The 13,269-nt window shown below is 53.0% G+C and overlaps 1 protein-coding gene across 2 annotated transcripts; it reads left to right on the forward strand.

The window, feature by feature from the left end:
• Window positions 1-424: 424 nt before the first annotated feature.
• Window positions 425-7,608, forward strand: Ppp1r14a (protein phosphatase 1 regulatory inhibitor subunit 14A). 2 transcript variants are annotated; one of them, XM_034508222.3, is made up of 4 exons: window positions 507-1,016; window positions 2,922-3,002; window positions 3,498-3,530; window positions 4,644-7,608. In XM_034508222.3, exons 1-4 carry the CDS (start codon window positions 816-818, stop codon window positions 4,770-4,772), a joined length of 444 nt encoding a protein of 147 aa, XP_034364113.1. In that variant the 5' UTR covers window positions 507-815; the 3' UTR covers window positions 4,773-7,608. The 2 variants fall into 2 exon arrangements, with proteins under 2 accessions (XP_076787177.1, XP_034364113.1); XM_076931062.1 differs by lacking the exon at window positions 3,498-3,530 and having other exon boundaries at window positions 425-1,016; window positions 2,922-3,006; window positions 4,625-7,608.
• The last annotated feature ends 5,661 nt before the right edge of the window (window positions 7,609-13,269 follow it).

A 13,269-nucleotide genomic window follows, 5' to 3' on the forward strand; every position in this document is an offset into this window, starting at 1 on the left:
TGAGATTTTTCGTGCTAGGTCCTTAGGCTTAGCACCAAGCCTCTTTTCTGAAACTCACTCTGTAGCCCATGCTCACCTTGAATTCCTGAATCTTCTGCCTCCACCTCCTAAGCGCGGGAGTTACATGCTGTCGACACCACTCAGTAAACACTGTGTCCCGGAACAAGTGAATAAATGGATGGATAGATGACTGGATAAGTGCGTGAATGAGTGAGTTGGGTAGACTAAATGATGATTCACCGCACTTACTTAGCACTCCTGAGGTCCTGGGGTCCGCTTCCGGATCACCTTGGGGTGGGGGGGGGGAAGCGGGGGTTAGAGAGAGGAAAAGTTGAGTGTGGTGGCTCAGGTCTGGAATCGCATCACTTAGGAGATGGGGGCGGGAGGTTTAGGAGTTCAAGGCTAGATGTGGCTAACAGGCCCCTCTTAAAAAGAGAAACTTCATGGAGACCCACCACCACCACCACCACCACCCCCACAGCTAAGACCGTCGCCCCTGCAACATCCTCCGCTGCCACCAGAGGGCGCACAGGACAGACCCCAGAGCGTGTCCCGGGACCCCGCCCGGAAATGTGCGTCCTGGAGCACTCAGAGATGGGTACCCCGCCCCCACCCCATCTGCACCCCCGCAAGACCCGGGGCTCGAAGCCTGCACATCAGCCTGCTCGCCTCTGCAGGAAGGGAAACTGAGGCCCAGCGGCTGGGGAGGGGCGGGTCCCAGAGCACGAGCCCCCGCCCCCAGTGGCCCCGCCCCGGCCAGTAAGAGCCCCAAGCGCGAGGCAGGGCGCAAAGTGGGGACAGCGGGCGACGGCGCGATGGCTGCGCAGCGGCTGGGCAAACGCGTGCTGAGCAAGCTGCAGTCCCCGTCGCGGGCCCGCGGCCCGGGGGGCAGCCCCAGTGGGCTGCAGAAGCGGCACGCGCGAGTCACCGTCAAGTATGACCGGAGGGAGCTGCAGCGGCGGCTGGACGTGGAGAAGTGGATTGACGGACGCTTGGAGGAGCTGTACCGCGGCAGGGTGAGACTCAGAGGGGCTGGGGCTGAGGGACAGAGGTAGCCTGAGACTCTACGACCCTGCGACCTCGGTGACCCTAGTACATGCTCGTGGTGCACCGACAGCAGCCTTTGCTAGGAGGATTCATGGCCCGAGGCTCTGGTCTCTGCTGAGAGGCATCCAGCTTGTGGACACTGAGACATGCACCCAGGAGCCCCAGATGTGTGTGCGGTCAATCAACCCAGACAGCTGGGAAGGTCTGGGGATGAGATGAGAAGAGGGATGGCAGAGCCAACATATTGAGAGAACGGATAGGGACAGGGGATGTCCTTAAGCCAAACATAGACGTGGGTGACAAGGGAGATAGGACAGCAGCGACTCTCAGCAGAGGAAGCAACAACATACACAGATGACAGATAGAGACAGCACCAAAGTGAGCCACACACAAACTCACAGGAACACAAGTGGATTCATTTAAGGGACAGCATGGCCTGCCATAGGCACAGAAACATGCACGTCCAACACAGTCACCCTCGGCGCCAAGTGAAGAGATACAGCTACACAGAGATACACATCAGTTTCAGCTGTAGTGCTCCAAGCTCCAATAGCTATCCGGGGACACAGAGTGACTCAAGTTACATAGGGCCATTATCTGCTGCCAAAAAAAAAAAAAAAAAGTATGGCTCCCTAACAAACCGAAGGGCAGATGTCACAGCTCTGCACACACACATCTGTGGAAACTACACAAGGAACTGGTATAAGTGTCCCAGGAATACAGAGTCAGAAACCAAGCTAGGCACTAATGCTTGTGATCTCAGCTCTTGGGAGACGAAGGCTGGAGGATTAGGGTTTCAAGGACAACCTTGAATAAGGAGACCCTGTCTGAAAAATCCAAAGCAAACCTGGTATGGTGGCCCACCACACGGGGGAGGAAGAGGCAGACAGATCTCTGTGAGTTTGAGGCCAGCCAGGTCTACAGTGTAAGTTCCAGGTCATCCAGGGCTACATTGATAGACCCTATCCTTTTTTAAAAAAAAAAAAAAAAAAAAAAAAAAGATAAAGGTAGTCCCTACAGCTTGCCATGTCTGACACAAGATAGCCACACTGGAGAGGCAACCACACTCACTGAGTGAGTGGATACACTCACTCAGGTCAAGTAGGCCCCTCAGCCTCTGGCCCAGCACACTTAGATGCCAGAGGTCTCATCTCCCACACAGGACTCTACCCTCACTCCCCAGTTGGGCAGCAGGACTTTAGACTGGGAATGTAGATCTGTCGTGTAGCTCAGGACAGCTGGGTCTTGTCCGTAACATGACCAGATATCTTTTATACCACCACTATGAGGCCTTAGTCCCCCCTCAGAGGTGATTCCTGTTAGCCAGCCATGGTGAGCCTTAGGTGGTCACTTCTCTGACCCAGCAGCCTTCGAAGTGGCCCAGGGAGGCCTGGCTGGCCCTAAGCCCAGAAACCCTTCTGGTCCCCAGGGGAAGGGGCCCGCCCCAGCTGGTTCCCCTCCCCCACACCACTGCTAAGACTTTCCCTTGAAAGGGCAGAAGCCAATCCCTCCCCAATCCCAGAATCTGACATTCCGAGACTCGACTGGGCCTGCTTTGCTGTGTAGGAACTGCAGCCAAGGAGCGAGAGCCCTGTGCCAGCCCCAAGGCCCCCGGGGCTGAGCCAAGGGTGCAGGCATCGGGCTGGTACCAGGGCCTGGGCCTCCTTCCACCCATCTGTCACTCCCCTCACCCCCCACCCCCCAGACCCAGATGTCTGACTCGGTGGTGCTGTCCCTGCCTGCCACATTATCTCTGCAGGCTGGGCCAGCTGGGCCTGGGGTTAGTAAAGTATCTCCAGAGCCCTGGACAAAAGGCTGTGGAGTGGGCACAGGGGAGGCATGGAGACTGACCAGCCCATTCTCCCTGGCCGTAGGAGTCAGACATGCCGGATGAGGTCAACATTGATGACCTGTTGGAACTGGACAGTGAAGAGGAAAGATGCCGGAAAATCCGGGTAGGTAGAGAGAAAGGAGAGCGTACCCCTCCCCCATCCAACAACTCACAGGGCCCTAAACAGGACAGCCCAAGTTGACATGTTTATTAAACACTTCCTAAGCCAGACGCTAAATCCTCCACAAAATGCTATAAAGTGGACACATTTACCACCGAAAGGAAGATAAGACTTAGAGAGGCTGAAGTATTTGCTCAGGGTCACACAGTTTGTTCAAAGCTAGGAGTCACACACTCAGGCTGCCCAGCCGCCCCGTCCTTCCGTCCTTCCCGCTGGCCTCACTGCAGAGGCTTGGCTTTCTAGCCTTCTGGAACTGGTCACTCTGAGCTCCTGCTTGAAGCCACTTGGGCAGTCCACCCTAGAACTGACCGTCTTTTGTTCCCTTGGGAAAGGGGAGGGCCTCTGAGGGAATAGGAGTCATTTATTTACTGTTTTTTTTTTTTTTTTTTGGTCTTGTTTTTGTCGTTTGTTTTTTGTTTTGCTCTCCCTACCTCCCAGGGACTCTTGGAGGCTTGTGCAAATCCCACAGAGGTGAGTTTCTGTCTTTCCAGGAGTGGACCCTCGCCTTTTAGGGGGAGGGAGAGGGGGAGGTTGGCCATAGCCAGGATGGATGGGGACAGGCCTAGGGATCCCTTCTCTGTCCTGCTCTTTGTCATCCTGTCTCCTCCTCCTCCTCTTCTTCCTTCTCCTCCTCCTCCCCTCCCTCCCTCCTTCCCATCTGTCACCGGGATCCACAGGCTGCTGCTGCCTTAGATCCCATCCCCCATGGGGCTCCTGTGTCTGCCCATATGGTGCCTGTCTCTTGCTGGTTGTCTGGGGGGCTCACCCTCTCTCTCCACCTCTCTCCCCCGTGGCTGTCTATACCACCCTGGGATTCCCTGTATATCTCTTGTAGGGCCCCCATCCTGTAGGTTCTGGAGCTGGACGGCCACTCCCACTTCCTCCTCAGCTTTAAAAGGGAAAATATTCATGGTTCTACCCTTAGCTCTTAGATGCCTGAGAGACAAACGTCACCGCCTGTCAGTCTGCCTGGAGCTGGCCCAGACCTGGTCTCTAGGGACTATTTCTCAGCCTGAGAAACATCTCCCTCTTCCCTCTGAGCCTGTGTCTGTCTATGCTTCTCTCTCAGATCAGGGTCTTGGTCTCTCTCCATCTCTATTTTTATTTTACTTCATTTTAAGTGGATCTGTGGTTTGCTTGCGTGTGTGCCTGTGCATCACACGCATGCCTGGTGCCCATGGAGGCCAGAAGAGGGTTCAGATCCACTGCAGCTGGAGTCACAGACAGTTGTGAGCTGCCATGCGGGTGCTGGGAACTGAACTCCGATCCTCTGGAAGAGCAGCCACCACTCTTGACCACGGAGCCACCTTTCCGTACCCCTCTCCCCTCTCTCAAATAGGTTCTCAGTGTGTAAATTCATAGCAATCCTCCTGCCTCTGGTAGAACTACTGACCCAGGGAGAAATTTCAGCTTTCTCCAACCCTTCTACCTGCCCCTCCCCCTTCTCTTGCCTATTTTAGGCTTCACCCCCTCCCTGTTTGGCCTCAGATCCTACTTTGAATAAGCTGTTGCCCAAAGAGACACAGGCCCAGGGGTGGGAGGCCTCTCTCCTGCTCTGTTCTCAGAATCCCACTCTGTCCCTAGGACTTCATCCAGGAGCTTCTGGCCAAGCTTCGGGGCCTGCACAAGCAGCCGGGCTTCCCACAGCCCAGCCCCTCAGATGACCCCAGCCTGAGCCCCCGCCAGGACCGGGCCCACACTGCCCCACCCTGACTGCGCCCGCCGTGCTCCACACCCAAAGCCCAGATCGTTTCTAAGTTGTATTTAATGGTTCCATAACTGCCTCTGGTGTCTGGATTTTCCTCTCCCCGTTAGTTACTCTGGCCTTCTGCAGCCCCTGTCCTTGGTCCCCCAGGCCACAGCTGGCCCTGACAGACGGAGAAACATTCCTCCTGGCCACACAGCCTGAGAACATACCCTACTGACCCTGAGGTGTCCTGGAGACTCGCATCCTGTTTCCCTCCCCACCCCCCCATATGGACCCAGTCCCAGCTCCTGGGGAAGGCCAGGGCCAGATCCCCGGGTCACGGGGGATGTGCAAGGCCCACTGTGACCCCTGTCATCTTCCCATAGGGTATCACACAGCGATGAGGCCACTAGTCCACTCTATGGAGAGTGTGCTTGGTGTAACTGTGGGAGCTGAGGCCACAGAACAGCAGTATATGGCAGTAAAGTGGGAGAGAAGAGCCCAATTCAGTCAGGGACAACGAGTCCAGAAGTGCACAATGGCCCTGGGTACCAGGGACAGGAGGGAGGAGCGTTGCCTCTTCTCTAGAGGTGGAGCCGCAGAACAATAGGACACTAGAGGGATCGCCAGAAAATGACCAGCGAGAGACTAGGGGTGTGGCTGAGCTAGAGCACCTTCTTAGCATAATCATGACTCTGGGTCCATCCTCAGCAGGGCAAACATATCTGGGAGGGCTTCCTGGAAGAAGCAGCGTCAAGGCCAGAACTTACACAGGTTGCTTCAACCATATCTGCAGCGTGAACTTGGAAGCAGAGAGGTTGCTATGAGGGTTCTGTTGGGGATAATACCAACTATTGATCAGGATGGACAGTGTCTCCAGAGCCAGGCAGGGAAATCGACCAATCAAGAATTACTGATGCCTTCCGTATGTCTCAGAAGTGGAGAGTGGACACTTAACAACAGCCTCCGTGTGACTGAGGTTCTGACCCCAAAGTTCAGGTTTCACCCGGCTTAGTGAGCTGGTGCACCCCACATGCTGCCCACAGCCTCTCCCGGGACCAGGGCTCCATCCTGGGGACCTGAGCCAAAGACCAGTAAGGGAAGATAGTTAACATCTGGCTCATCCTCTGTCCAGCCTGCTGGGGGCCTAGCTGTCTCCACACAGATGGCGCCTCAGCCTCCTCCTCCCTCAGAGCAAAGGGCTGAGAGGGGGATGGTGGGTGTCAGTCAAATGGTCCCCATCACTTGGCCTCTTGTCCCCAGAACACTGCATGAGCCACAGCCACAGAACTCTCTACTTCCCTTTCACAGAACCTGTTTTTGGTTCCTCATGGTTGTGTTGTGGTAGTGACAAACCCCAGTTCAAGCCCCGGATGTTCGTTCGCTGTGTCAGATCTGCAGTTGTCTGTAGAATACAAGAACATCACAGATAAAGAATCAGAGGCCCAGATCACCAGTTTGCTAAAAACAAAACTGGGACAAGGTAGGCCCTGGGGCTTCACTACAGTACTCCCATCACTGGATCATTTTAGTTTTGGAAAGTGATTGGCTAATTCTTTTTTTTTTTTTAAAGATTTATTTTATGTATGTGAGTACACTGTAGCTGTCTTCAGACACACCAGAAGAGGGCATTGGATCCCATTACAGATGATTGTGAGCCACCATGTGGTTGCTGGGAATTGAACTCAGGACCTCTGGAAGAGCAGTCAGTGCTCTTAAACGCAGAGCTATATCTCCAGCCCCTGTCTAATTTTTACTAAGGTGTTGGTGACTGCTAACAGTTCTGGGAGATGATCCCGTGAAAAAGCAGTGCAATTATAAAAGTGTGAGGTCACAAAAAAAGCACCAGGAAGCTGCAATGCCTCTGTGGTTAAAAGCCTATAGACCAGGCTGGCCTCGAACTCAGAAATCCACCTGCCTCTGCCTCCCAAGTGCTGGGATTAAAGGCGTGTGCCACCACCGCCCAGTGTCACACACCTTTAACACCTTTAATCCCAGCACTCAGGCAGATCTCTGAGTTCCAGGACAGCCTGGTCTACAGAGTGAGTTCCAGGACGGCCAGTAACAGAGAAACCGTGTCTTGAAAATGTCACCCCACCCCCCAAAGGAGGAGAGATACTGGAGAGATGGCTCTGAGGCTGAGGGCATTGGCTGCTCTTCGGAGGACCCAGGTTCAATTCCCAGCACCTACATGGCAGCTCACAACCTTTTGCAACTCCACCATTCTCTGGCCTCTGTGAGCACCAGGTACCACACATGCAAGCAGAACCCTCACGCACTATGTCTTGAGAAGTCCTGGAGCCTCAATGAGAGCTTCCATACCTGCGTTCAGGAATAAAGATGAGTAGATCCACGCCTGCTTCTGAAGGCTGTGAGGTTTCTGGAAAAGACAAGGTGTGTACACAGGATGAACCCTGTCATGGTGGGAAGGTGCTGACTGCCCCACACAGAAGATGGTCTGCATCACAGGCTTGTGGTGTGCTGTCCCCGAGGGGGACTAGTGACCCAGCTCACCACCCTCTCTCACTGTGGCACATGCCTCCCTGGAGACCCTCCATCCCCCCTCCCAGTTTGCTTCCTACTGGGCAGACAAATGATGAGATTTCTCAGAGTCCTCTTGCAGTCTCCGCCCACCCTGTTCCCTGCTTGCTTTGCTTACCCCCACTCGGATAAAAATCCATTTCCCCAGCTGTTGAGTTGGCTCAGTGACACCTACCATTGAGTGTGACAAACAGTTCCATCCTCAGGACCCACATGGTGGGAGGAGAGCGCGCCTCTGATGGTTGCCCTCTGATCCCCACATGTGCTCTCTCCCAAATAAATACTTTTTTCAAAAATGAAGTTTTGGTAATTTCCCCACTAGTCTGTCTGTCTTGTCTTGTCTTTTCTTTCTTTGTTTTGTTCTCAGTCTGGGCATCTGTCTTTTGATTTTTGAAACAGCATTTCTCTGTGTAGCCCTGGCTGTCCTGAAACTCACTCTGTAGACCAGGCTGGCCTTGAACTCAGAAATCCGCCTGCCTCTGCCTCCTGAGTGATGGGATTAAAGGTGTGTGCCACCACTGCCCAGGTGGATATGCATTTTTAAAAATTTTTATGTGCCCAAACGTTTTGCCCGCATGTATGTGGGCACCCACGTGTGTGCCTGGTGACCAAGGAGCTCAGAAGAGGATGCAGGTTCCTGGAACTGGAGTTATACATGTTTGTGAGCCCCACGTGGGTGCTGGGAATGCAACCAGGGTCTTCTGGAAGAGCAGCCAGGATTCTTAATGTCCGAACTATCTCTCTCTCTAGCCTCCAAATAAATATTTTAAAAAATATTTTTGAAGTAATGTTTTTTTCTCTCTCACTCTGCTCTGGTCACGGTTTCCTCTCCTAGAAGCAACTATCCCGCCTGGCTTCTTTCCCACAGGCCCCGCCACCGTGCTTTTCTGAGTCCCAGATCCTCTTGTTGGCACTTCCATGGAACACCCGTTGTTAGAGTTAGCCTGATTGATTTCTTCCACAGAATTTAGGGTGCCTCCAAAGGACGTGTGAGTTTAATTGAGGCTCATTGCGTCTCTGGCTCTGACAGCGCCGGTCCGTTAGAAGTTGCTTGCTACCACTGCCCTCTAGTGGTCATATTTAGTAACTGCAGCCTATGAAGCCGCGAGGTCTCTCAGTGCCTTTGAGCCTTTCTCACTCACCCACTCTCCTTCCCTCCCTTCCTATCCATCAGGCTATCTTTTTACTTGTCTTGGTCTCATGTTGCCCAGGCTTACTTAAAATTCCTTATTTAGCAGAGGATGACCCTGAACTCCTGATTCTCCTGCATCCACCTCCTGAGATGCTGAGAGTGCCGACACGCAGCACGTCGCCTATCTGCATGAGCTAGTTTTAAAACTATATTCTTTCCAAAGAAGATGTGGGCCAATCTCAGAACTCTGGAGGCTGAGACAAGAACTCAAGTTCAAAACCAGCCTGAGATATAGCAAGAGACAGAAAAACAAATTATAGAGATGTCCCAGTCCTGGGTTAGACCTTTGGTACAAGAAACAAAGAAAGACAGGGGCTGGAGAGATGGCTCAGTGGTTAAGAGCACTGACTGCTCTTCCAGAGGTCCTGAGTTCAATTCCCAGCAACCACATGGTGACTCACAACCATCTGTAATAGGATCTGATGGCCTCTTCTGGTGTGTGTGAAGAGAGCAACAGTGTACTCATATACATAAAATAAATAAATTTAAAAAAGAAAGAAAGAAGGAAGGAAGGAAGGAAAAAGAAAAGAAAGGAGGGAGGAAAAAAAGAAAATAAGATTTATTTTGACTCAGTTTCCAAAGTTTCATGTAAAGGCCAGCTGGTTCTGCTTTCTATTGCTTTGGGTCTGAGGTGAGACAGGGCATCTTGCAGGAGGTACATGAGCCAGAAGAGGCTGCTCCCTTCTCCTTCTGGTGTTCTTGAGGCAATGCAAGATGGAAGAGACCAAGGCTTAGACGTCCTCTGAGGGCCTATCCTCAGTGACCTAGTGACCTGCTTTCTCTGTCCAGGCTGGCCTCCCGATAACCTACCCCGCTATTGAGTTATCAGTGGATTAATCCACTGAAGAACTTCGTGTCCATGTTGAAACTTCCAGGCTGTGTTAGAACTCTCTGTGCAGTCTAGACTGCTCTGTAACTTGCTGAGTAGACCAGGTTGGCTCTGAACTTGAAATGATCCTTTTGCCTTACCCTATTTTTAAAAAAACACAATATTTTTATTGATTATTTGGAAATTTTCCATCATATACCCCACCAAACTCACTTATTTACAGTCTGTCCAGGTTCACCCCCCACCCTGGTAACCTCCCCCAAAACAGAAGAAGAGGAGGAGGAGGAAGAGGAGGAGGAACAAGAATACCAAGTCCAGTCTCTGGTGCTCTTACGCTCCCTGGAGCATGCTCAAGCTCAGTGGCCAGCCAGCTGCCTTTAACAATAACTGAGTCCTCCCCCCTCAACACCCCCACCAAAAGCCATCAATTGTGAAGTGATACACTTAGGCATCCCCAGCTCAGGTTTGTTTTGTTTTCTGAAACAAGGTTTCTCTGTGTGGCCCTGGCTGTCCTGCAACTCACTCTGTAGACCAGGCTGGCCTGGAATTCACAGAGATCAGCCTGCCTCTGCCTTCCGAGTGCTGAAACTAAAGGCGTGCGCCGCAGCTGTGAGGACCCTGTCACAGTTTTTAAGCATTCTCTTCAAGGGCTTCCTGTTTAGACTGTTTCCTTCTTAGAGGTTGTCATGGAGGCCTTCCGTGTCTCTCAGTCTCAATGTGTGTCTGCAGTCATTGATACCACTGCAAAGGCGCTTCCTTGCCCTTCACAGTCAGCGGCAGCATGGATGATGACTTCTGCGTGGTTTCTGGTGACAGCACAGGCCACGGACATTAACATGGCTTCAGACTGTCAGCACAGACCATAGACCTCCTAATGGCCTTTGGTGGTAACCTAGATCACGGCACGGACACGGGCTACAGACGCAAACGTGGCCTCTGGTGGCAGCACGGACCACAGACACCATCAACATGGCCACCTAAAACACCACAGAACGTGGCCTGCAGTAGCAGCACAGACATCCCCATGGTCTTAGGTGGTGACACAGATCACGGACATCAGCAAGGCCTCCAGTGGGAGCACAGACGGTGAACATCCACACAAACCTCAGTTGCAGCACAGATCACAGATACCATCAAGGTCCTTGGTGGCAGCACAGGCCACCAACGTGGTCTGTGGCAACAACATGACCCACAGACATCAATATGGCTTCAGGTAGCAGCATGGACCACAGGGCATCCCTGTGGCCTTCAGTGGCAAAACGGGCTATGGACAGACCATGTTGGTGGCCTGTGCTGCTGCCAAAGGCCATAATAGTAGCTGTGTTTCCTGCAGCAGGACAGGACACACACATCAACAGGGACCTTGGCATCAACACAGACTGGGGTGGCAGTAGGGACCACAAATGCCAGCACTTCCCCGAGCCATTGTACGAATCAAAGATACCAATATGGCCTCTGGGGGCAGCACAGACCAGCCTGTCACTTCTCTGAGCCAGGGAGATCTTGTGGCTGGGCAGTGTGGTCCTGGGCAGAGCCTGTGCTAACTCCAGGCTGCTGCACATCACCCCGCTGACCCCGCTGGGTGTCGATATGTTCCCCATCCATTGTACCCTTCTCCCAGCTCCGCCCCACAGCGGCTTCTCTAGTTCTGCCTCTCTCTGCCGAGTACCTCAAAGTTTCTCCATGTCCCTCACCTTTCCTTCAAATATTTGCTTGTTAAAGTGGCATTGTATGTCCCACAGTATAACACAGACACAGACACACACACAGACACACACACACACACACACACACACACACACACACACACATTTGGTTGTCCTCCCCAGACAGCTTAAATGCAAATATTCATTGCAATAAGCCATTGGTCTGGTTCAAGGTTTCTGGTTTCTGGAGCACCATGAACACTGGACTGTCCCGAGACTTATTGGATATCCTGCTGTTGCCTACACCCAGGGTGATCTTGCTGTTAGTCAGGGCTTACTGGCACGGGATCGGCACCACCCACCTTCCTGCTTTTGATGCCGACAGGTTCCTCCACTGTCTCCCTTTGGGACTCCGTGTCATGGGTTGTCTCAGGCTCCTTGGAGCTGCTCTTAAGTCCCAAGGCACCAGGTACTGGGCCCCACAGTCATCTTCACTTACAACTGTGCTCCAGGTTTTCATCTTTGATGGCAATCTGCTTCTGCAGGACCGGCTCCTCCACATGCTCCAGCAGCTCATGGGTGGAGCAGATGTTGGGATGGACCGACTTAAAGTGCTGGACCTGGGCTGAGATGGCAGTCAGGTTGGCCAGCATGCCACAGGGTTTCTCTGTGTAGCCCTGGCTGTCCTGGAACTCACTCTGTAGACCAGGCTGGCCTCAAACTCACAGTAGTCCACCTGCCTCTGCCTCCTGAGTGCTGGGATTAAAGCTTGCTCCACCACTGTCCCTGCAGCCTTTGTGCTAGGGTTGCAGATATGCACTATCAGGCCTGTCTCTTGATTGCCTTGAGACCTGGTCTCATAATATATCCCAGGCTGGCATCTAGCTTGAAATCCCCTGCCTCAGCATCCCTCCTCTACCTCCCTCCATGCTGGAGCTATCCACAGCCGGTTCCTCAGCTCTGTTTCTCTGCTGCAGTTTGCTGAAAGGAGACACAGTTCTGCCTTCCACTCTTCCAGTCACAGGCTTGGGTTTCTGGGGATGCTAGACCACATCACATCAGAAGAGCCTCAGCAGGTAGGTACTCTACTACCAATCCGAGCCCCAGGAATTCTTCCCCTTTCCTCCAGACACTCAGCTACACTCTGATGTCCCTTTCTGTCTTCTCCTTGGTTACTTCAGTCTCTCCACCTGCCAGTGACCGCCCGCCCAGGCCCAGGTCGCCACTCTCCTCTCTAGATCTGTTTGTCTTGTCAGTCCCGACTTCCCACTGCATACCGAGCAGTCCGACTCCCAGTTGTCTCTCTTACCTGCCCATGGCCTCCAGACCATCCCCTGAAGCCATAGCTGGAACCCAACAAACTCGACACACCAGAGGTTGGACACCATGGCCTCTGTCTCATGGCCTCCCAGCCCAGACTGCCCTAGCTCAGGGGACGCCACTTCAGCCCCTCCAGTTGCACCAGCCACAGACCCAAGCCACCTTTGTCATTCCAAAGACTTGCTCTCTATGTGTAAATGGTGTCCATTTTGCAGAGCAGGTGAGAGAACATTAGACCCTAGTCACATGGAAGGAACCTGCAGATATGAATGGGCAAATACTTTTTTTTGGGGGGGGGGGAGTCAGGGTTTTTTTTGTAGCTTAGTTCGGTTTCCAAGTTGATATGTTGCTATGTCCTGGTGTGGAGAGTCGGCCTGACAGGCAGTGAGAACAGGAAGGACAGACACCTGGACACATGTGCAGAAAAGCTGGGGCCAAGTGGATTATGGTGGGGGGGGGGGGCTTTACTACTCAAGGACTCAGAACCTCAGCAAGGGTGGTGGTGGCGGCAGCTAGGCCTGTCTCAGTGGGAGGTCTCTGTAGGTGAGCTGACTCGGGTTGCCATCAGGAAGAAGCTTAGCAGTCCCAGCTGCTAGTTTTTGCACACATTGTCAGCATTTGCACTTGGAGCAAAGGAGGCTTTGCCATCCTTCACCTTGGGGACGCCACTGCCATGGGTGAGAGATACTGGGGACTTTAATATGGCCGTGCCTATGTCAAAGAACACACATTCACTCGAGGCTCCCTCAGCTCTCTTCAACGTCATCGGGGATGATCGTGAACTCCTTCTCTTCAAATCTCCACCTCACGAGGCCTAGGTTCACTATGCACAAAAACAAAGCAGGCAAAGACCCCCTAAGCTTTCCATCCACTTACCTCAGCCGATCACAGGTAGGTACCATCATGCCTAGCTATACACAGGAACCTGTGATGCTGGGGGCGGGGGAGATGGACAGCAGACCTGGTGCCCAGGCCTTGAATAGGGTTGGAGGTTC

Source organism: Arvicanthis niloticus, chromosome 1 (genome assembly GCF_011762505.2).
Source record: "Arvicanthis niloticus isolate mArvNil1 chromosome 1, mArvNil1.pat.X, whole genome shotgun sequence".
NCBI lineage: Eukaryota > Metazoa > Chordata > Mammalia > Rodentia > Muridae > Arvicanthis > Arvicanthis niloticus.